Source organism: Leucoraja erinacea, chromosome 31, assembly GCF_028641065.1.
Source record: "Leucoraja erinacea ecotype New England chromosome 31, Leri_hhj_1, whole genome shotgun sequence".
NCBI classification, from domain to species: Eukaryota; Metazoa; Chordata; class Chondrichthyes; order Rajiformes; family Rajidae; genus Leucoraja; species Leucoraja erinaceus.
Genome location: NC_073407.1, coordinates 26,977,970 through 27,002,688, shown reverse-complemented (window position 1 = coordinate 27,002,688; position 24,719 = coordinate 26,977,970). Strand labels below are relative to the sequence as shown.

At 40.3% G+C, this 24,719-nt stretch overlaps 1 protein-coding gene across 4 annotated transcripts; it reads right to left on the bottom strand.

The window, feature by feature from the left end:
• Positions 1-284: 284 nt before the first annotated feature.
• LOC129712142 (uncharacterized) lies at positions 285-18,815 on the bottom strand. 4 transcript variants are annotated; one of them, XM_055660362.1, is made up of 15 exons: positions 18,609-18,814; positions 16,692-17,058; positions 16,278-16,332; positions 15,323-15,427; positions 13,366-13,480; positions 12,464-12,511; positions 10,380-10,427; positions 7,707-7,760; positions 7,182-7,238; positions 5,606-5,656; positions 4,348-4,398; positions 3,954-4,001; positions 3,388-3,461; positions 1,399-1,471; positions 285-460 (listed from the first exon to the last, which is right to left on the bottom strand). In XM_055660362.1, exons 2-15 carry the CDS (start codon positions 17,044-17,046, stop codon positions 437-439), a joined length of 1,158 nt encoding a protein of 385 aa, XP_055516337.1. In that variant the 5' UTR covers positions 17,047-17,058; positions 18,609-18,814; the 3' UTR covers positions 285-436. The 4 variants fall into 4 exon arrangements, with proteins under 4 accessions (XP_055516337.1, XP_055516338.1, XP_055516339.1 ...); XM_055660363.1 differs by lacking the exon at positions 5,606-5,656 and having other exon boundaries at positions 18,609-18,815; XM_055660364.1 differs by lacking the exon at positions 15,323-15,427.
• Between the last annotated feature and the right edge of the window lie 5,904 nt (positions 18,816-24,719).

Below are 24,719 nucleotides of genomic sequence, written 5' to 3'. Positions count from 1 at the left end.
GCAGGACAGGCAGCATCTCTGGAGAGAAGGAATGGGTGACGTTTCGGGTCGAGACCCTTCCTCAGTCTGAAGAAGGGTCTCGACCCGAATCGTCACCCATTCCTTCTCTCCAGGGATGCTGCCTGTCCCGCTGAGTTACTCCAGCATTTTGTGTCGACCTAAGGTTTATCCCATTTTGTTCATAGTCCCCATGCGTTTTCAACCAGTAACTGTTCCACTGAAAACTAGCTAGTCACCAGCATAGCCTGAGACAAGATAAAAAATGCTGTGACAGGTACTATGGAAATAATGTTTTTATTAAAGATTAGCTTAAAAGTTATAACACAGCAGCTAAACGTATCAACAAGCAAAACAATTTACAACTTTTTTTGTGGAACTCCACTTATTATAAAACAGGTCAATCGCTCCATTTTAACAATTCTCTACAGGCACAAAGTTATCTTTCAAAGAAGTTGGGACCCTGTTGAAAAACAAAAAGGTTCTGTTAAAGGTGAAATTGGATATCTTACTAATCACGTTACATACTAATATAGTAAACCTCGGAAAATCTGACAAGGTTGAGACTTTGATGGCACTGGTTAGCAGATTTTCTGGGCTATTGGATTAATTTTCTGGACCAGGCTACTAATACTTGAACATGATTTTACTTCACTTTTTTAAAAATCAGATGTTACCCAGTAGAATAATGATGTTTTCAGTAAGCCTGGTAAGGTTAAAAGGAACACGAAAACAGGATCCCAATAAAGTTTCAAGGAAGTATGTCGGAAGGAACTCCAGAAGCTGGTTAAATCGAAGATAGATAATAAAAGCGTGAGTAACTCAGCGCGTCTGACAGCATCTCAGGAGAAAAGGAATAAATGACTGTTCTGGCCGAGTTTGAAGAAGGGTCTCGACCCGAAACTTCACCAATTCCTTTTCTTCAGAGATGCTGTCTGACCCGCTGTGTTACTCCAGCTTTGTGTGTCTATCTTAAAATTCAAGGAAGTGTGGGGAGCAAAACCAGGTAAATTTCAAGGAAATTAAACAAAAAGGAGGTGCAGAAACTGGGGCCCTGGTGAGTGAAAGGTAGCGGGGAAATCAAAGAGCCAACGTGTTTAAAGAGAGCATGGAACATAGCCCCCGCCCCCCCCCCCCCCCCCCCCCCCCCCCCCCCCCCCCCCCCCCCCCCCCAAGTGAAAGTGAGCAGCAAAACCTGCACTCCACGAACCAGATGCAAAATCATCAGGATTTCTGAATAATCATATACTGATTCTACTAGAGATTTATTGCATTGTTGCACACAATGATATATTAGCTGGAAATTTCAAACCCTTACTCAAACAGGAATAAATACTTAATAAAATAACTTAAAAGAAATAAAGGTAATTTTACAAAAACAAAAGTTTCCCTGTAGCTCACCTTCTGCTCCTTCTCATGCTTATTTCTCCTTCTCCAACATAAGAACGGTAGGCACAACATTGTTCTTGTCTCCCTAAAAATACACAAAATTGTGCAAAAAAAAGTACACAACTAAATACAGTAAGTACACAGGACTTTCCTCAGACTTACAAGATGATCCCCAAAAGCTTTAAATGTAAAAATTCCCAATGCATTTAGATGAAAGAGGCTGTATACAAAAGATGGAACAACCTAGAAGCTGCTGTTTGGTTATTTGACTAATATTTAAAGACATTCTATTTTAATTATCACAATAATAACTTAACTAATAGGAACAGGAAAGGCCAAATGGCCCTTTCAGCCTGCTCTGTCTTCTTTGAGATCTTCATTCAGATCATTTTTCTGCATTGTCACCATAATCTCTTGAGGCTCTTATGTCCAAGAACCTCTCAATCTCAGGTTTGAATGAATGCAACAGCAGTACCAGGGCAGAGGATTCCAGGTTCACAGCCCTCAGAGTGAAGAAATGTTTCATTTTATTCAGCCTATTCCTTATTCTGAAACTATGTCCCAGGTCCAATATCCCTCAGTCAAGTGAAACATCCTCCCTGCATCCAACCTTTTAAACCCTTCAAGACTTTTATAAGTTCTGATGAGATCTCCTTTCACTTTTCTAAACTCTAGAAGGTACAGTCCCAGTCTACTTAAACTGTCCTCATGCAGCAAATCCATCATCCCTGAAACTAGTCCATTGAATCTTTGGTAAGGAAACCAAAGCAGGCCTCAATAATCCAGATAACGTCTCTCCAAACGTAATAATACTTCCTTATTTCTGGAATCAAATACTCTTGTCATCAAGACTAAAACGCCATTTGCCCTCCTATTACATGTTGCCTTCAGTGACTTGTGTACAAGCTGATCTAGGTCCCTTGAAACATCAACATGACCCAATCTCTCCACCATTTAATAAATATTCTGCTTTTGTGTTATATGGATGATCCCATTTTGAAATATATAATTCATCAGGCAGGTTCCCACTCTCTCCTTCAGCTGGTTCACCTTCTGCCCAGTCTATACCCTTACAACACATAATCCTACCTTGTTTGGTGTTGTCAGCAAACATGGAACTATGACATTTCCCCCCCCAACAATATTATTGATATAGATTGCTAACAGATGGGCCTCAAGCACCTAACTCTTCAGTGCCCTGTTACACCGAGAAGATATTCTCACTTATTGATTTCCATCTGATTACCAACTTCTCAACCGACATCAGCGTACTCTCTCCAATTCCATATACGCCCACCTTGTTCATCAACCTCCTGTACGAGGACCACATAGAAAACCTTCCAAAAATATACCGCACCCACTGCGTTTTCCTTATATATTCTATGTCACTTATTCAAAGACTCCAAAAGATTAGTCTAACACAAATTCCCTGAGGTACAAAAATAATAATTTCACATTATTCTTCTTGCAATGCTGTTATTTCATCTTTCAATATAAATCCCTGCATTTTTCTTACCAATTACTTAGGCTAACAGGTACATAGTTCCCTCTTTTCTCTCTCCCTCCTCGATTAAACACTTATAATCTACCAGAGGGTTGTGAATCTGTGGAATTCTCTGCCACAGAAGGCAGTGGAGGCCAATTCATTGGATGTTTTCAAGACAGAGTTAGATTTAGCTCTTAGGGAAAAAGTAGGAGTGGGGTAATGATTTTAGATGATCAGCCTTGATCATATTGAATGTTGGTGCTGGCTCGAAGGGCCGAATGGCCTACTCCTGCACCTATTTTACTATCTCAAATACAATTGTTCTTCTCACCATTTTGTCCTAACAATCATGCTGTTGTGTAGATGGTTGGCCACAGTTCTTCAAAGGCTCCAATGGACAGCATTGTCCTAGTATCACTCAGTGGCACGATATGTTCTGGCGTGGTGTGCAGTCAAGATTGCTTTCGAACTTTGCTCACTTATTTATACATCTTAAATGACATTATGGTACTTACAGGTTAGTACTGTCATCATCATCATTGAGTTCGTCAAACAGCTCCTCAGAATATTTAATGTCCTCGTCCAATCCCTAATTAAATAAAATTCAGAATTTCATTTAATTGACTCTTATTTCCCCCACATCACAAGTTCATTGTGAATATACTTCACTGTCGTTAGCTTTGAAGGCTTATGGAGAATGGATTGAAAAATGTTTCTAAAAAAGAAACCAGTGTGGAAACAACTGCAACAGTGGGATACATGATGTAGATTGCTTCAATGCGTATGTATAACAATAATTCTAGTCTAGTCACAAAGCAGTCTGATGGCACTCCAAATGAAAATTTCAATGTTTTTATATGTTGCGTTGAAACTACTGTTCGATGCAACCACATTCTAGATAATGGCTGTCCTATCTTGATTTCACTCATCTCTAATTTCCTTTAAAAACCATGTCATTCATTAACTTCTCAAAGCAACAGCTTCAGCCTTTCAACTAAGGGACATCTTTGGTGATTTCTGAGCTCCAGCGTCCTCCGTGGTTGAGTCACACTGTTGCAAGATACTGTCCTGAAAGGCTTACCTGATAGTGCTCTCGAGAAAATTTAGTTTGTTGGCTCTTGCACTCGATCTGCATTAAAATAAAAGTGTTCATGTTTGCTTAATGGAACTGTAACCTACATCAGTTAAAGTTTAAAATCAAGATGCCTGTCAGAAAAAATAAGTAAAAAAATTGTGGGAAATTTATAAGAATCATGTAAATCTAGAAGACATTAAATTACATTAGCCATTTTAGATAAGCAATGGCAAGTTTTTCGTCTCACAAAATATTATGGAGAAATAATTAAAATAATGAAAAATATAGCAAAAATACAAATTTAGAGATTTACGCAATTGATTTATTGATTTATCATGATTGCAAATATATTAGAGGCTCCTGATTGTTTTTATCATGCTTAAAATATTTGAATTGTTACCTCAGCCTTATCCTTCACCACAAGTTTCATTTCTTCCTCTGCATAATACGACTATATAAAAACAAAAAAAACGAGTTACAAATTTGCTATAATTTTTTTATTTTTTTTAAATTATGTACTAATGGTGTTTGCAATTTAAACCCAAAAGAGTGACAGAGGCCCGTGGTACATTTGTGTGGGAGTGAGCAAGCACTGTACACAACTTTTATTTCAAGCTTTAAGGCATATTACAATTTATAGGCATTAGGATAAATAGAACAGCCAATTTCCTGGCACTCCTATGATGTCTTGTGCTAATACCCTTATCCACATTGAAAACAACCATTCAGTTCATTTTAAAACATATTTCAGGGATCCAAATTTTGTTTAGTGTAATATTGTTTAATTTGAAGTAAACAGGTGAACACAAGAATAATAGAGCAGAGCTCGTTATTGGATCAGAAGTGAGGGATCTGGAACATTGATTGTCATATTTCTCTTGCCACTGCTCAATGCTCCTTTGCTGCCATGCTGAGAGCGATCCCATTCCATTTCTTTTTCCCCCCTGTAATCTATTATCACACACGTTTATTAACACTTCCTCGATTTTCCTGCCATCCAACTACACAGAGTGTAATTTATAGTGGCCAATTAACGTACCAATCAGCACATCTTTAGGAGGTGGGAGGAATGGGAACACCCAGGGGAAATTCACAGCTCACAGGGAGAATGTGCAAATTCCACAGGAATAGTACAGGAGATCAGAATCAATAAGTAGCCAAAACTGTATGAAAGGACTATAACTTCCACTGTACCAATCCAGGGTGTGAGCTTGAATCCTATTATGCCATGCGTAGAATTTAAATTCAAGTAATTAAATTAATCTGGAATCTTTAAAAAATGGCTAGCCTCAGCACAATATAGTTAAAGCCAGTCTGGTTCAGACATCTTTCAGAAGAGAAAATCTGCCATACTTATTCAGTCAAGGCGATATATGAATTGAGCCAACCAACTAATACTTAACCCCAGATAGACACAGAGTGCTGGAGTAACTCCAACTTCAGTATACTCCAGCACTTCAATATAAACCAGCATCTGCAGTTCCTTTCTACACAACTCTTAACTCCATCCCAGTTCAGGGGCAAGCAGGGAAGGAACAAAAAGCTGGCTCCACATTCCATGAACAAATACATTAAAAATGTGAAAAGTCTTCTGAAAGACAAAAAGAATGAAAATATAAATGAGCAGTACTTAAATGTCAGCAAGCACGGATAGTTACCTTTCTTTTAGATTTAGTGAAAGAATATTCAAATGACTCCATGCTTTCAATCTGAAATAGAGAAGTAATGTAACTCCTCTTTTTTTTTTTTAGTCATTTTTTCTTTAAAATGAAACTTCACTTGTTGAAATCTTTTAAAGTCTTTAAAACATTTTAAATTTATGTTCACAGGTCAAGCTTTGGCCAATTTAAAAAAAATCACTACAGTCCACTAATCAGACTGATGCTAAACTGTAATGTTTGCAACTTTAACACAATTAATTCATGTTGCTGCATGCTAGGTTTGGTAATCATTACAATCCTTATGAAACTAATTCCCAAGTAGTGGGGGAAACTAATGGAAAAGAGGGAGTGCACCCACTCTTCCCAATTTCAGAGCTCAACTTTATGGCCGAAAAGTGGTCAGGATTTATGCTCTCTTTATCAGCAGCTTAAACGTCATTCCCTTATCATGTTCGTGTACACTATAAATAGATCGATTCTAATCATGTATTGTCTTTTTGCTTACTGGTTAGCACGCAACAAAAAAGCTTTCCACTGTACCTCGGTACACGTGACAATAAACTAAACTTTAGAAGGGTCTCTACAGCAGGGATACAATTGGCGGAAGCTGATCAGTGATAGCCTTCAGCAGGGCCTCCAAACCTTGGGGAAGTGCTGTAAACACATCCAGAACCTAACAAGATTTGCCAGGTTTGTGCTTTGACACCTTGAGCTCTCTTTAATTAATGGCAACTTTAAACGCAACTACAGATACCCACTGCAGGTATTTCTGCAGCTGCCCGCCATTAATCTCTAATATCCTATGCCTTCTCAGTAACACATACAATTCTCGATCAAACATACAGACACAAACTTCCCTTTATTTTCCAGGTTAAAGTTGCCCACAACAGGTACCTGAAGCAACAAACAAAAACTAGCACTTCCACTTAAACTGGAGGAAGGTCCTCCTCCTACTAACACATGATAATGTAACAAAGGCCACAACCCTCGATCTAAACCAGGTGGGAAAGGCTGGATCATAACTGTGCCAGCCACCTAGATTGCAGATATTTACTATGGCTGTTGGAATTATATGTCAATCTACATCACATTATTCCACCTGTTTGTCAGAATACAAAGGATGACAAGGTGCAAGGCAGTGCTATCTCCAATACCTTTCTTACCACTGATTATGAGGCTCACTGATCTATACTTTCCTGGATTATCTCTACTTAAACAAAGGAACAACATTGACAATTCTTCAGTCCGTTGGGACTTCACCTGTGACTAAAGAAAATACAAAGATCTTTTTCAAGGCCCTGCAATCTCCACAAATGTACACATAAAAAACATTAGATTTTCTTTACTCCAATTCACTTGGTTAAAATCCTGGAATAACCCGGGGTGAAGGGAATTATCCCAAATATTGTTTTAATTTAAAACAACCTGCATCTTGCCTTCTGTGGAAGATTGTAGTGTTTCCCTAAATTGTAATCTGCTGGATGAGTACATACATTTAAAAGAAAATCAACCATTCAAATGCAGAATGAAGAAAAACTGATACAAAAGCTTTTTATCTTATCATCGTGTTTACCTGTGCAAGATGTTCAGGTTCTGCAGCTGGTTCCATCTTTTGGAACGCTTGATCCATCTGAAAAACATGTTTTGGTCTGATATACTTAATATTAACGCAAATATACAGTTGATCTTCATGCTGGACTAGGATAAAGTCATACAGATCAGCAGGTCTGCTCTCAACTTGGAATCCATTGTTGCTATAATCAGCTCCCATGAAGCTCAGTAATTGAGCTTAGAATAACTAAATTCAGACGCTAATCTCAAAGTATCTGATGTGACGAATATTATGTTCAATTAACTTGAATCTTTACATTTATAAAACATATATAACTTTAATCTACGACAGTTTGCTAACCCAGTCATGAAACTAATTAACTACTTTCCATTATCTTAATATTTCATATGAATTAAAAATGAAAAAAGCAAACTAGTAGACTGGTCGTTAAATGAACAGAAGAGTCGTGATTTTTAGCAAGGATTAGTTTTTTTTTTAAGATGAAAAGCAGCTAACAATCTATAAAGTATTTTAACTGGCATTTACCTCAACATTATCACACTTTGTATTAACTCCAGGCACCATCTCTTTACATTCAGGCTGTGAAGCACAAAATAACTCTAAATTAAAATAAAATATACCGCAAGCTTAAAGTGTTCATGTTGACAAATTTAGTTATGTACGAGGAAGCAGGGCAACAGCAAAAGCTGCTAACTTTTGTTCTATTCCACTAATTGCATTTTTTAGAATAATAAATTAAAAGAGACTTTATATGGCAGCATTCAAGACGGATCCAACAAACTGGTTCAAAATGAAGTAATAATACATACTAGATTTTGGGACATGTTTTCCTGCATTCTGCCCATTAACTGTTGCACAGATTTAGTTAAAAAGATAGCAGCTAATCATTCAGAATCTATTTATTTAATGGATATATGACCAGACCAGATTTGAAGTTATACCAAGAACAAAACATGAAGGAATTAGTCTTTGTGCAGTCTGCCACCCTAAGTGGAATTTTTCAATCTAGGTTAGATAATGACTGATGATGTTCAATATTACATCAAATTAAATTCTGTATCCCAGGAGTATTCCTGTATTCTTTATTTAACTTTCTGAAAACTGTAATAATTTGAAAGGACAGAAAATAATTTGGCGGTAAAAACATTTAAGAGTCATAGAGTGACAGTGTAGAAACAGGCCCTTCATAGAAACATAGAAAATAGTTGCAGGAGTAGGCCATTTGGCCCTTCGAGCCTGCTCCGACATTCAATATGATCATGGCTGATCATCCAACTCAGTATCCCGTACCTGCCTTTTCTCCATACCCCCTGATCCCTTTAGCCACAAGGGCCACATCTAACTCCCTCTTAAATATGGCCAAAGAACTGGCCTCAACTACCCTCTGTGGCAGAGAATTCCACAGATTCACCACTCTCTGTGTGAAAAATGTTTTTCTCATCTCGGTCCTAAAAGATTTCCCCCTTATCCTTAAACTGTGACCCCTTGTTCTGGACTTCCCCAACATCGGGAACAATCTTCCTGCATCTAGCCTGTCCAACCCCTTAAGAATTTTGTAAGTTTCTATAAGATCCCCCTTCAATCTTCTAAATTCTAGCGAGTACAAGCCGAGTCTAGTAGTCGGACCAACTTGCCCACACCAGCCAACATGTTCCAGCTACACTAGTCCCACCTGCCTGCGTTTGGTCCATATCCCTCCAAAATTGTCCTATCCATGTACCTGTCTAACATTGGGATAGTCCCAGCCTCAACTACCTCCTATGGCAGCTTGTTCCATACACCCACCACCCAAAGTGAATCCTCAGATTCCTATTAAATCTTTTCCCCTTCACCTTGAATCTGTGTCCTCTGGTCCTCGATTCCCCCACTCTGGGCAAGAGATTCTGTGCATCTACCCGATCTATTCTTCTCATGATCTTCTACATTTCTATAAGATCACCCCTCATCCTCCTGCACTCCAAGGAATAGAGTCCCAGCCTACTCAACGTCTGCCTATAGCTCAGACTCTCTAGTCCTGGCAACATCCTCGTAAATCTTCTCTGAACCCTTTCATGCTTGAAAATATCTTTCCTATAACATGGTGCCCAGATGACTGATGAAGGCCAATGTGCCAAAAGCCTTTTTGACTACCTTATCTACGTGCGACTCCACCTTCAAGGAATCATGCACCTGCATAGATTTATACAGCAAGGAAACAGCTCCGTCAGCCCAACACCCTTGCCAACCAAGATGCTCCATCTATACGAGTCTCACCTGTCCAACTTATAAATGTAGTCATCGTACATGCCTCAACTACCTACTCTAGCAGCTCATTCCACATACCCACCACCCACTGTGTGGAAAATGTTGCCCCTCAGATTCCCATTAAATCCTAACCCTCTCTCCTTAAACCCATGGCCTCTGGTTCTTGATTGCCCTACTCTGGGTAAAAATGTGGAAACACCCTATCTACTCCTCTCGTGATCTTATACATTGCACTAAGATCGCACCTTGCACTTATCTGCATTAAATTCCATTAATCATTGCACAGCTCACTTGCCTAACTGATCAAGATTCCGCTGTAATTTTTGATAACCATCTTCACTATCTACGATACCACCCACTTTAGTTTTACATATACTGCAGAACATAAAAGAGCAGTAAAAGCGCTCCAGAACCTGGCTTTAAAGAATATCTTGACAATAAGTTGGGAGCCATTTACCAGATTGCATTGAGGAAATCAATGGAATGAAAATTGAATAACTTGTACAATGGCTGGGAAGATGGTTGATGTGGATGAAACAAAAAGATTTCTATTCTTGAAACTCTGTCATCTACTAAATTACCAATTAGGCACTGAAGTTGAAAATTGCCTCCTCTCTCCTACAATGAATTGGTTTATTTTGGACTTTTCTAGTCAACATTGGAAGATGATCATATTTAAAGAGATCAAAAGATTCTTAGCTATCAAACGGATCAAGATATTATGGAGATGATATAGAAAATGGATTACGAAATAAAAAATCAGCCATCATCTCATTGAAAGGCAGAACAGGTAGCGTGCTGCTTCAGTTTCACATTCTTGCTCAAGCTTTCTAAATGTCAGGCCTTAAACCCCGAGAGCAAATCATTGGATTTTAACAGTGAAAAACTGCAAATAATACTTGTACAATTTGTAGAATTCAGTCATAACAATCTGTAAAATAAATCATGACTAACCTCCTTCATCGTAGCAAAATATTCTGAATGGAAGTCATTAATTCCTGTCTGTAAATGAAATATGTGTATAAAAAGCACATTCCCATTTGAAAACATATTCTGAAAATAAGTTGAGTAAACCAGAAATTACTCAATTTTTAATTGAGCAAGTTGCAGGTTGTGTGATTAGCAACAGGTCTGATGGCCTTTCTCTCATCATAATTTTCCAATGTTCTATAGACTCAGGATCAGTTCCTGTGGATTGGAGGGTAGCTAATGTTATCCCACTTTTTTAAGAAAGGCGGGAGAGAGAAAACAGGGAATTATAGACCAGTTAGCCTGACATTGGTGGTGGGGCAGATGCTGGAGTCAATTATAAAAGATGAAATAGCCGCTCATTTGGATAGCAATAACAGGATCGGTCCGAGTCAGCGTGGATATACGAAGGGGAAATCATGCTTGACTGATCTTCTGGATTTTTTTGAGGATGTAACTAGGAAAATGGATAAGGGAGAGCCATTGGATGTAGTGTATCTGGACTTCCAGAAAGCATTTGATAAGGTCCCACATGGGAGATTAGTGGGCAAAATTAGGGCACATGGTATTGGGGGTAGAGTGCTGACATGGATAGAGAAGTGGTTGACAGACAGGAAACAAAGAGTTGGGATTAACGGGTCCCTTTCAGAATGGCAGGCAGTAACTAGTGGGGCACTACAAGGCTCGGTGCTGGGACCGCAGCTATTTACAATATACATCAATGATTTGGATGAAGGGATTCAAAGTAACATTAGCAAATTTGCAGATGACCCAAAGCTGGGTAGCAGTGTGAACTATGAGGAGGATGCTATGAGAATGCAGGGTGACTTGGACAAGTTGGGGGAGTGGGTAGATGCATGGCAGATTAAGTTTAGTGTGGATAAATGTGAGGTTATCCACTTTGGTATAAAAAACAGGAAGGCAGATTACTATCTAAATGGCATCAAGTTGGGAAAAGGGGAAGTACAGCGGGATCTGGGGGTCCTTGTTCATCAGTCTATGAAAGTAAGCATGCAGGTACAGCAGGCAGTGAAGAAAGCGAATGGCATGTTGGCCTTTATAACAAGAGGAGTCGAGTACAGGAGCAAAGAGGTCCTTCTGCAGTTGCACAGGGCCCTAGTGAGACCACACCTGGAGTATTGTGTGCAGTTTTGGTCCCCTAATTTAAGGAAGGACATTCTTGCTATTGAGGGAGTGCAGCGTAGGTTTACAAGGTTAATTCCCGGGATGGCGGGACTGTCATATGCTGAGAGAATGGAGCGGCTGGGCTTATATACTCTGGAATTTAGAAGGATGAGAGGGGATCTTATTGAGACATATAAGATTGTTAAGGGTTTGGACACGCTAGAAGCAGGAAACATGTTCCTGATGTTGGGGGAGTCCAGAACCAGGGGCCACAGTTTAAGAATAAGGGGTAAGGTATTTAGAACGGAGACGAGGAAACACTTTCTCACAGAATTGTGAGTCTGGAATTCTCTGCCTCAGAGGGCAGTGGAGGCCGGTTTTCTGGATACTTTCAAGAGAGAGCTAGATAGGGCTCTTAAAGATAGGGGATATGGGGAGAAAGCAGGAACGGGGTACTGATTGGGGATGATCAGCCATGATCACATTGAATGGCGGTGCTGGCTCGAAGGGCCGAATGACCTACTCCTGCACCTATTGTCTATTATCATTCATTTGCACATCTATCAATTTAAATTAATTTGCACATTATACAACAAAGTACTTTTATATGATTAATTTTATTTTGATCTGGATGATAATCTTTTTTATGAAAAAAATCATTTCAGATTGTATTAATTCTTTGATTGTAACCGACTTAGATTTCCGAAATGAGAACATACATCTTCTTTAATTTCAGAATATATTGAAACAAATTTTCCTAGTTTCAATATGAAATTTCTGTGAAATGTGAAATTTCCTGAAATTCTTTGCTTAGGTTAAAAGAAAAACAAATTCCAAGGGTGAATTCTACCCAGTTTAAACTCCAAAGTGTAGCTCAGGGTGTTTTTTCATTTTAAACATTTGATCAGACACTGAACAAAGTTGCAGGTTATGCAAGCACTTACTGGAGTCTCCTCCATGGCTGCGGGCCCAGCATTTGTTCTTTGAGTTACCTGAATAATAAAAAATAATCACTCATTCTTTTCACTGTGACAATAAACTAAACTGAAATATAATAACATGCATATAAAAAAACCTTAAGATAATAAAAATGTCATGCTAACATTCGTCTCCAAACCCTAGATGACATAAAGGTTATATAATTATATCACATTTCATTCATAGTTCTGTTACTGGTAAATTTTCCATCAAAACCTCTCATTAAATTATGCGTTATGAAAAAGAAGTGGTCATGGTTAGTTCTTGAGATGCTTTCTTGCCTCTTGGAAATTCTACAAAATGGGCAAATTAGGCAAACGGCAGAAGGAATGCAAAATGCAAATATAGTTTATGAGCTTGTACAACAAATGCACAAATTAGGGTGCAACTCTGGACCTGCTAATATCTTGACATTGTTAACTTGTAACTATTCATGTGGCTAATAAGTTTCTGATCAATGGTGCCTTCCGGGATGTCGAAGTTGTGGGATTCTTCAAAACGTGATGTCAATGAAAGTAAAGAGTACGTAGTTAAGTTCTTTCTTGCTGGAAATAGTAATTACTTGTTGTGGTATCACTTAGCTCTACATAGCGTATTATTTTGCTGTTATCATGCATGCAGTCCTGTGCTGTAACGTTGGCAAGTTTGTGCCTCATTTTAGGTACATCTGGTGCCCTTCCTGTCATGTCCTTATTTAACCAAGATTGGTCCGCATGCTTGATTGCATTGATAAATCGAGGAAAATACCCAGCACATTTGTTTCTGGTGAAAGTTGGGGTATGGCACAGAATAGGGGTTAACACAGCCCATTTAGGTAAAGTGAACGGGAAAAACTGTGGGGTCAGATGGAAGAGATAAAAAGTCTTACCAGTTTACCAACAGGCACCGTTGGGCTAAGGTAGTCATTTTCCAAAATCAATCCTTCCTTTTCTTCCACCACAAATTCTTCAAAACCTCGGTCTTTAATATTTGCCCTTTCAGCTCTAGAAATAGAACTATGTTCATTATATGTAAATCTCAATTATTTTTCATACAGTATGATTGTGTGTGTGTATGCGTATATATAATATAATTTTTTCCTCCAGTACAGCTACAGTAGCAACACTATTGTCTTTCCGTTGACTGAATAGTACGCAACAAAAAGCTTTACATTGTACCTCGGTGCATGTGAATAAACTAAACTGATAAACTCAGCTCAATTAATGCAAATCCATCTGGTGTGTTCCATTTACTTTTGAAACTCTTACTCAACTTTTAACATCAAAGGCAAAGAGGATTTTACTGTTCCTAGAGTACCATCTAGAATTTGGTGAACGGGAGAATTGAATACAGTGAAGGAAAAGAGATAATCTGGAATTTTATTAATCAAGAAAAGAGAGAAGACAGTGGTACATGCAAACCAAAGTCCAGGTATTAATTTAAATGACATCGTAATGATGTAGAAACGTGATTTTAAAAAGGGAATAGAGACTTTCTTTAATTATTGGTGAACAGTTGAGAAATGCTCAGAAGGACACAAAGCGCAGAAGTAACTCAGAGGGTCAGGCAGTATCTCTGGTATCTAGGTGGCATTTTGGGCCAGGACCCGTCTGCAAACTGATTGGGGGCGGGGGAGGGGTAAGAAAGCCAGTAATTTCCACTGAAAATTAGACTAGCAGTTGAAATAAACTTGAAGGACCATGAGGATAGTGGAAGACTAGCAACACATTGAAGGAGTGCAGTTCATTATAAAGCAAGGGACGGCAGAACAGTAAAGCACAAGACTGAAGTTGTTATATTAGATTCTACATATAAAGGACTAGCAGACACTTTTTTAATTATCACATCTGTGATTCTTGACCAATATATGTTCTTCGTCTATTTAGGAAATAGACATTTTGGAACTGCTGCTTGATAATGAAGTGGCAAGGACATAGTGGGACAACACATCGTCTTTGAGGTATTTGCGCAGTAATCAACCAGAACCAGAATCAGTAACTGAGATCAACGCTTCATAAGCTTTTGATGTAGTAATTTAATGAAATCTAATTAAAGTAGATTTTTAAACCGGGAAAGACCAAATTTCAATTGGACAGGACAGGACCCATGGATGTAAAATGGATGAAAAGCAACAAGAATAAATTAAATGGAACAATGGGGCATCTTCAAGGACCTTGAGCCCTCTGTTGACAGAACGATCTTGACCCCCCGTAGCCGGCAGCGTTTGGGCCCTTCTCATCGGGGCGATCAGCTCTTGCATCGGGGCGGATGTCAGCTCCTCCGCACCGGCGATCGGACCCCGCGTCAGGGCTGGTCGAGCCTCTGCGCCGTAGGAGCTTCCGACTCGGCCTCTCCGGAGACTGCGAGCTCCCGATGTAGTCTGCAGGCCCGCGGTTGGAGCGATCCCAGGCAAGGGATCGGAGCCGATGTTAATTCCACACCCCGCGGTGGGGCCCAAAGTCAGTCCGAGGAGGTTTCCAGCTCCATCGATGATATCCGCAGATCAGCCGGACATGCGACCCGGAAAATAATTGCATCTCCGGCAAGGTAAGAAACTGAAAAAAAGTCTCACCGACTCCCTCCCCGCACATAAAACAAACCGGAGAACATTTACAGACTTTTAACACACATTAAAATTTTAAAAAAGACAAAAGAAACTGTTGATGAAACAAGGATTAGGGAAAACAGAATTAAAGTTTCGGCCAAGATATTATAGGGAGGGATGCGAACAACAGATTTTATTTATCTGCCCTGGTGCACAGTTCCTCAGTCATTATAGTCAACGCCATTCTATATGGAAGTTTTCTTAACAGTGAGAAAAGCCACAGACATGAAGCCAACTTTACCTCTCCAATGCCCAAGAGAAAAACTCATCATTCTGATCTGGCATTTTACTGTCATCATCTGTACGTTGTACTGATTCCATAGTAAAGGCATTCAGGTCAGCTAACCTGGAGACAGATAACTTTTGTTAACAAAGTATGACAAGCTGACCTTTTAAGATCGTAGAAATACAGATAACAAGCAATGCTGGTTCCTGTCTTTCTTAATTTGCAATGTTAACAAAAACATTTAATACTAACTCCTGAATAAGAGTACTCTGATATGTGGAATGTGAATAACATATCTCATTCTTGAATAACATGCTGCTGTGACAAGTGAAACATATCTTTGAGGCAGGTTTATGCAGATATTCAGTAATTTCCACTGGAAATTAGGTTGGCAGTTGAAATAAACATGGACTATGTAGAATGGAAGCATAGGACTGATTGCATCAGTCTAGAGACTAGTATGGAGTTAATGTGGTGAATGGCCTCTATTAGTCACAACGTACATCTTTTATCAACTATTTATTTTTCTGTTTTCTCTACCCATTTAAAACATACCACTCCCTGCATCTTCTCCTCTCAATTTTAAAGAGTTTGACTAGGTTACTTCATAGACTTTTCTCAAAAGTTAGTTCATTCTTTCCTGATATTTATACTCTTATTTCTTGTATCATCCTTAAAGATATTATTTGCAACCATTTGCATTGTCTCCATGTCCAAAATGAAGAATCTTATCCGCTGACTAATTGTTGCCAATTCTTCAAGTTTATTATGCCCTCTAGGAACCTGTTGCACTTCTCATTATTGAGTCATTCCCCAATCTGTATCATTTGCAATTGAATGAGCAAATGTTAATACCCTTGCAAACTGGAAAGGGGGGTTTAGTGTGTGTGTGTGTGTGGAGGGTGGTTAGTGTGCGTGTGTGTAATGACCAACACCGTACACATGTCCCCGAATTAAAGTTTCAACTTACTGATTCGTTTCCTCACATGAAACAGCTTCAGGTTGATTGGTAACACTTGGAATTTCTGTGAAATACAAGCAATAGGTTAAATTGCACCAGAGTCATGCCAATTCAGATATCTATTGACTTGTAGATATCCATGTTTTTATTTATTTCAATGTAATTATTTTGAATCAACACAGAATTATCTGCATTAATGAGTGCATAAAGGTTAAGTCAGATCAGTCGCTCGAGAGGACCGACTTATTGTCAGGCAAAGAACACACACAAATAGGGCGAAAATAACAATTATCAAGCTCCAATCTATAATGGACATAATCCTGTGTAATGCAATAAACCATTTTGTCCCATGAGCTTGTGCCTAATTGTTACTAACAGGTGGGGTAATTTCTTACTACAATAAAGGCTAAATCTTCATCTAACCTTCAGAACGAGATTGAACGACACTATGTACTTCACAAACAGATGCTTCCAGCCTGTACACAAGCGATGGACAGCTGCTGCTAGTTGTCAATTTCCTTCTTGATTCCAAAAAATGGTCTTCTCCGTGCTGATGGAGCAGAACCTCCCATTTTGTAAGTGGCGCCATTGGTAGAGATGAAGGGAGTAAAGTTTCAACTATATCATAATCTGGAATATCTTTTAGTATCCAGTTGGTGGATTGCAGTAGTGTATCCATACTTTTACTTTTTCTCAATAATTTCACAACCCTACTTGCTGATTCGCTATGAAATCTTGCCCACATCGTACTGTGGCTTTTATCCGCAGATGTTGCCATACTGACACTTTCCTGTTCAAGAAAGAAATTAAACAATTTATACAGAACAGAAAATAATACATTTATTTTAAAAAAGCACATCTGATATGTATTAGCTTGAGATTAGGTTAGGATTTGCACTATGATAAGATTTGCCTGAATAGAGTGGATGTGAAGAGGATGTTTCCATTAGTGGGAGAGTCTAGGACCAGAGGACATATCTCAGAATTAAAGGACATTTCTTTAGGAAGGAGATGAGGAGGATCATGAAACCACTGGATTTTGGTGAGGACCCTTCTGGTACACTAATGCCCGTTTGAAAAGTAAATATGCCATTATATTATGCTAGATTATTATACAGGTTGATTATTAATTGTCATCTCAGTTCAGGAGAAATAGTCAACACGTTCAACGGTTTCTTTATTTCGTGTAGAACAGTAGAGCAAAATACTTTTTTGCATACAGCTGAGCAAACCTATTACCATACATAAGTACAACCAGTTAGTACAGATCAGCCCACTGAGTCTATGTGCAAGGGGGACCATTTTACAGTCCCAGCTGCAGCTGTTGCTCCATTCCAGTCGAGCTCCTCTTCAACCCTTGTTCTCCAGGGAGCACTTAAAGCAGACGACCTCGAGGGCAGAGAAGGTAAGACCCCCAGGTTCTTCTTACCATGGGGCCTTTTGTCTAGTGCCCACTTCCCTGTCCAGTCCCTCCATCCTCTCCCCCATTGCTTCCATCTCCGGGCGAGTTCTCAGTTTCATGGTGGATGAGCCAGGCCTGCCGTTGGGATAAGGCCACAGCTCGTCGGGCTTCCCACGTATTTTTGTCATGTGTAGCAAGATACAGTGAAAAACTTTGTTTGCAATACTAGTCAGTCAAATCATGCTGTACACAAGTACAATCAAGCCACATACAAGTACAGCAGGTAGTGCAAAGAGAAAAATACCAATGTGCAGAATATGATGTTAGAGCATTAGTGTTACAGTGACAAAGAAAGTGCAGATTAAAAAAGTACAAGTTCCCCAATGTGGTAGATTGGAAGACTGGGATTACTGATTTTATTAGAGGACCATTCTGTAGTCTGATAACAGCAGGAAAGCATGTGCATTCCAGTTTTTGTATCTTCAATCCAACGAGAGAGGGAAGAGGGAGTTTTTGTGACAAAACGTTACCCATTCCTTCTCTCCAGAGATGCTGCCTCAAGAACCTTGTTGGTATGAAGCTGAACCTTAAGATCAGAGTTTATTTTCAACAATTGAAAACATAACCACTTAAGACAGTTTAGTTTCAGAATTCCAACTACTTTCGCCTTATTCCCGAGCCTGACCCGCTATTCCCACCTCACAGTTTAACAACACGCGGAGCGACTGCGGCCTGCGAGCGCGGGAAGGAGAGAGCACGAGGGTCCACTCCCCCCCGCCCCCCGAAACTCACCTCAGGCGGCGAATAAAACTCCCCCTTCACCAAAACACGACGAAATTATTGAAATACAATCCTCGACTCCGTGTATAAAGCCCAGTAGTGGAGAGTCGCCGCGGGGCCTTCCCGGGACAGGCCCTCCACCTCCCGCTACAACTCACCTCAGGGAATGGCCGAGTCAGCGGCGGAGCGGGGTGGAGCGGCCCGTGGGGATTGTTGAGGCGATGTTACCCTACCGTCAGCAGGGCCAACGTGGCCCCCACAGGTCGGTCAATCCTCGTCCGCAACCACCGACACCGACACCGCCGCGCCTCGAGTCGCCTCACCCGCCTGCCAGCAATGGCGCCGCCATGCAGCCGCTGACGTCACAGGGGCCTGCGCCCCGTGCGTTCTCACCTCCCTCCGCCCGTGGCACGTGACCAGGCATCACCGACCCCCCCCCCCGCCCGCGGTGACCAGACATCACGTGACCAGGCATCACCGACCCCCCCCCCCCGCCCATGGCACGTGACCAGACATCACCGACCCCCCGCCCGCGGCACGTGACCAGGCATCACCGACCCCCCGCCCATGGCACCCCCCCCCCCCCGCCCATGGCACGTGATCAGACATCACCGACCCCCCCCCCCCGCCCATGGCACGTGACCAGACATCACCGACCCCCCCGCCCCCGCCCGCGGCACGTGACCAGGCATCACCGACCCCCCCGCCCGTGGCACGTGACCAGACATCACCGACCCCCCCCCCCCCCCTCGCGGCACGTGACCGTGGCGTCGTGTAAGTAAACGGCAGTTGCTGATTTACACAAAAACACCTATTTCTGGTCCTTTATCTCCTTTGTTTTCAAATGAGAGTTAGATTTAGCTCTTAGGGCTAAAGGAATCAAGGGATACGGGGAGAATGCAGGAACGGGGTACTGATTTTAGATGATCAGCCATGATCACATTGAATGGTGGTGTTGGCTCGAAGGGCCGAATGGCCTACTCCTCTGCACCTATTTTGTCTGTGTTTCTATGTTTGTACAGCAAAATGCTGATCGTTTACCTCTCATAACCATGGATTGTGCTTCTTGGCGACTTTTAGGCGGGTCTATAAATACATTTGGACAGCAATTGTTTAGAGGGATTTGGGCCAAATGCAGGCGGGCTGGACTGGTGTACATACATGGCGCATCTTGGTTGGCGTGGGCACGTTGGGTCAAAAGGCCTGCTCACAAGTTATAGGAGCTGAATTAGGACATTCAGCCCAGCACACGAAAACATCCCGTTGTTGGGGTGATCTTGGCTCCCGTAACCGGCGGTCCAGTCCTCCACATCGGGGCGATCAAACTCCCGCCTTGGGGGAATCTCAGCTCCCCGCGCTCATATTTTAAATTTGGAATTGAATATCATAACATGGTTTATAAATAGTTATCTCAATTTTTTTCAGTTATTAAATTTATGTGCTTCTGTTAGCAACTCTCATTCCAGTGGAAACAATTTGTTCTTATTTATCATCGGACTTTATTATTTTGACACTTTTATTATGCCTTACTTAAAACTTCTCCAAGAACAATCCCAGCTTCTCTTTGCATCACTGAAATCTCTTTTCCCAGATGTAATTCATTTTTTCTCTCCAAAGCTTTGACTTCCTGCCTGAAGCAGAGTCCCCAGAGATGGCCACATTACTCATGCTGAAGCCAAACTAATACTTTATAAAGATTTGCAAAAGTATTATTTATTTTGCACTCCGCAGTAAAAATCTGTCCTCAGTTGTGCACAACCGAGCAATGTAACACATGATGATATTTAGACAGTAGCATAATAGATATAAATTATTTCCTCTGGTGGGTGGTGTCCAACAGAGAACAATCCAAAACCTTTATTTTACCTGAAATGTAACTCAATCGAATTCAGTGGAATAATGTTATAAAGCGCAGATCAATGGACATCATTGCAAGTTTAATTCAGGCAACAGAGGATTACATTTTACACTATGACTCTATTTGTAAAGCTAAAGATACCAATTTGGTTTATTAACTGTCCATTTATCCAAAGAACATTTAAAACGTCCTCAGCATTTCTTTCAAAATATATTCTTCCAAATCCAGATTCTTAACCAACATCTACAGTTCTTGTTTCTACATTTTGATTGCTCAATCTCCTCCAGGTATGCCTACTTTGGAGACGTTCCCCTCCTCTCTGAGATGAGTTCTGCGAGACCCTCTTTCACAGCTCCCTCTCTGAGTATCTACTGCCATGTTTTGTCCTGCCTCTCTCCTCTTCTAGTTTTCTTCTCCCCCTGCAATCAGTCTGAAAAAGGGTCTCAACCTGAAACGCCACCTCTCCTGACCTGCTGAGTACAACAAAAGCGTTTCACTATACCCTGGTACACGTGACAATAAACTAAACTGAAACTCCAGCACTTTGTGTTTTTTTTGTGCATTAACCAGCATCTGCTCTTCCTTATTTCTACTTCTCCAGATCAGTCAGCTGCACGATAATTCTGAAATTAAGTGGACTAATTTGTTCCACATTTAATAAATCGGCAGGAAATAAGATTGGGAGAAATTTATCCCCAGTCAGTCGGGCAAAACATGCCAAATTGGCAACACCTTGTCGTTTGCTTCACAATTTGATTTTGTTGACTTCAACAAAATGGATTCCAGCGGCAGAGTGCAACATGATGATATGACGATCAAGCTGTTCAACCATGATTTTTTTAGGCAAGAGTTTCTGGCAGTACTCCTGCTGCCAGATAGTATTTTAAGTGGCATCTGAACAAAATATGATCTAATATCTCCATTTTTCTTTTCCGTGCTCATTGTCAACTGTCCATGCACCAGGCAATAAACATTGCTGTCAAGATTCAATTATACGACAAACTTTTTGTGCTAACTATAGTATCAAAAGCCAGTTGGACTCTTTCTCCTTTGAGTGCCGTGACTTAGAGCTGACAGGTCTATGGATAGGAAGCAGGGCATTGGCATTAGTTTTTACTTTTGCATTGAAAATCTGGTGCCCATGTGTTGATAGGTATTATTAAATGATCTAGACTTCACTAATCCTTATTGACATTTTTTGCCGTCTTAGTTCTTCTATGTTACATGTATATTTTTGTCAGCAGCAGAATAATCATTTCCTCGGGAGGGAGGTGTCCAACAAAAGGAAATAGTCCAAAACCTTTCTTAAGCGTGATGTCAGGATCTTCAGTCGTTAGAACATTCACCAGAAACATTAACTTTGTAACTTTTCCCTTAGTAAATCTGGAGCAGAATTGAACTGGAGATATTGGAAGATGTGAAACAATGACAACACCTGATGTGTGTATGCAGCGGGCGCAGATATAAATTATCTTTGTATTAGCAGGTCTCATGGGAAAAGGTTCTTCGGCCCAACTGGTCCATGCTGAGCATAAATGTCCATCCATGTTGGTTCCATTTTTCATACACCTCTTTCAATCTTTTCCTAACCATATATCTATCAAAGTGTCTTTTACATATTGTTGTGGCACATACATCAACCACTTCCTCTGGCAGTTCTTTCTGCACCATCCTCTGTGTGAAAAAGCTGAAAACCTTTCCTCTCGTACTTTAACCCAAAGCTGCCAGAGGAGGTAGTTGAGGCAGGGACTATCCCAACATTTGAGAAACAGTTAGACAGGTACATGGATAGGGCAGGTTTGGAGGGATATGGGCCAAAACGGCCTGGTGGGGCTCGTGTAGCTGGGACATGTTGGTGGGTGTGGGCAAGTTGAGCCGAAGGGCCTGTTTCCACACTTTAGTATTTGATTTCTCAATCGTGTGGAACAATTTATTACCTGCAGGACTGAGTCTTCACAGTTTCAGTTTTTCACTTTCTACATTGGAAAAGTTGGATGATATTGCAGGAATATTAACAGAATTTTCACATGAATTTTCGATGAATTCCAGCCCAGACCTTCTATACTAAATTTAATTTGTTTTAACTGGGAGATAATAGGTTAATTTTCAAATCCCTGGGAAGCTGAAGGCAAGTTCCTGTTTTTAGTGAGACAGGTACTGAATATTGCCCAGCAAAATGTATTTTATCCACCAGATAATACTGCTTTTGCACACTGATAACGACATGCACATTAAACGTGACTTTATCAGCAAATTTTTCACATCTCAGTCAGAGTAACGTAAAATTAGTTAATTGATTAAAATCAGTCTGAAGAAGGGCCTCGACCCGAAGTGTTACCCATTCTTTATCTCCAAACATGCTGCCTGTCCCGCTGAGTTACTCCAGTATTTTGTGTCTAGCTAACTTAAAATTAGTTCTTCATAATTATAAAAAAGAATAACTTTATAACTTTTAATACGGAAAGTAAAACAAATCCATTGGTCAGTCAGGTCAGTAAATAAAATTACTTCTGTCGTTCAAAATTTGAATGTTGATTTCTCTAACTTCAAGTAACCCTTGTTTTCCCTCTCTCATCTTCCCACCCCCACCCTAGTTCTCCGACTAGTTTCACTGTCCTCCTGATTAATTTTACTGTTTGTATGCCTCGTTGTCAGCTTCCCCTCAGCCAACAATGAACTATTCTACATTTCCTTGATCACCGTCTGCTTTGATCTGTCCTTTTCACACCTTACCCTTCCATTTCTCTAGACTCCTTCTCCCCCGACTCTGAGTCTGAAGAAAGGTCTCGACCTGATACATTCCTTCTCTCCAGAGATGCTGCCACCAGCGAGTTACTCCAGAATTTTGTTCCTATCTTTTGTTAATTATTTTTGCCTGTTAGGTATTGGTTAACATTCCACAGAGTCAGTGAAATCTATTCAACCACTTTCTGCTGATCATACTTCTCTCACTCAAGATGATGGATGCTTTCATACAAGGAATCTGTTGTGGCTTAGCGTACGGATTAATCATTTGCACAGATATAAAAAGCATGATCTCATAAGTCTGACTTTGTATTATGAAAATTTGATGAGGCTTTATTTAATTTAAGTATGCCCAAGGACATGGATAATTTGATTAACTTCATAAGTGGTAGGTGCTGAATTAGGCCATTCGGCCCATCAAGTCTATTCCAAGTCTAGTACGGGTGTCAAGGGTTATGGGAAGAAGGCAGAAGAATCGGGTTGAGGGGGAGAGTTAAATCAGCCATGTTTGAATGGCAGAGTAGACTTGATGGGCCAAATGGCCTAATTCTGCTCTTATCACTTATGAACATGAATTTCATTGAAAAAGAAGGTTGTGATAAAAGAAACAACTTTTAACACAGATTATATATTTTTGGTACCCAGCTTCAATACTACAGCCGAACCAGTTCAACAGGTTCCAGGAGCTCAGGTTGTTGAGTTTCAGAAGTAGAACAACCTTCCAAGTGGTCACGGCTGACACTTGAGCTGTGCAAGGGAAAAGAGGATCACACTGGGTACATTATGAAATTCTTGTGCAATTATATTGAAGAACTCAGCATGAATTTTGCATTCTTTACTTCATGGAATGTGCTTAGCATGCCAACGTAAGTCAGTATCTTCCATTATAAGCTTTTAATCTCCATTAGGCGCTAAGTGAATCTCTTAATTGCACTTTTTGAAAGGTTTAGTTCCAGTTTCAACACAAGATGTCCATCCTCACTTGACAAGAATGTGGTCAATTTCAGGTATGAGTTGAGAACTGAAGAAGCAGAAAATGCAGTGTCTTGTGTGGATTAAAAAGTGAAGAGAGCATTGCTATTCAAGCTGAGCTGACTCAAAGAATGAATGTAAGCTCATTGGTTTCTTCATTCCACCAAGACCACAAGTCAGCATGGCTCAACCAGCCGTCTCCAGGAACAGTGTGAGATGTGCATGGGTCAAACTGATAAATGATAAAGGGCCCTGCCTGTACATTAGTGGATGTAGCTAACTGAATTAACGATGGAAACTTTAACATATTTTTCCTCCATCATATATAAATGACTACACTTGGCATCTGATGATAAATGGCAATGATTTAACGTAGCTATCTAACAATGCATAAAATCTTTGCTTGAGATTTGCTGAAGATGTGCCCAATGAAATATCAGATCTGATATAGATACTGACATTAAACGTGTGGATGTTGCTTTATAGCAGTGTGCTTATGTCAATGTGTCATAGAAACATAGAAACATAGAAATTGCAGGAGTAGGCCATTCGGCCCTTCGAGCCTGCACCGCCATTCAATATGATCATGGCTGATCATCCAACTCAGTATCCCGTACCTGCCTTCTCTCCATACCCTCTGATCCCCTTGGCCACAAGGGCCACATCTAACTCCCTCTTAAATATAGCCAATGAA

Bases quoted from the DNA above. Each gene is read 5' to 3' on its own strand.
- LOC129712142 (XM_055660362.1), bottom strand. From the start codon at position 17,046: ATGGCAACATCTGCGGATAAAAGCCACAGTACGATGTGGGCAAGATTT. The intron at 15,428-16,277 runs GTAAGTTGAAAC...ATCTGTCTCCAG, and splicing joins TCATGTGAGGAAACGAATCA to GTTAGCTGACCTGAATGCCT. The intron at 4,002-4,347 runs GTAACAATTCAA...ATTTTAATGCAG, and splicing joins TGGTGAAGGATAAGGCTGAG to ATCGAGTGCAAGAGCCAACA.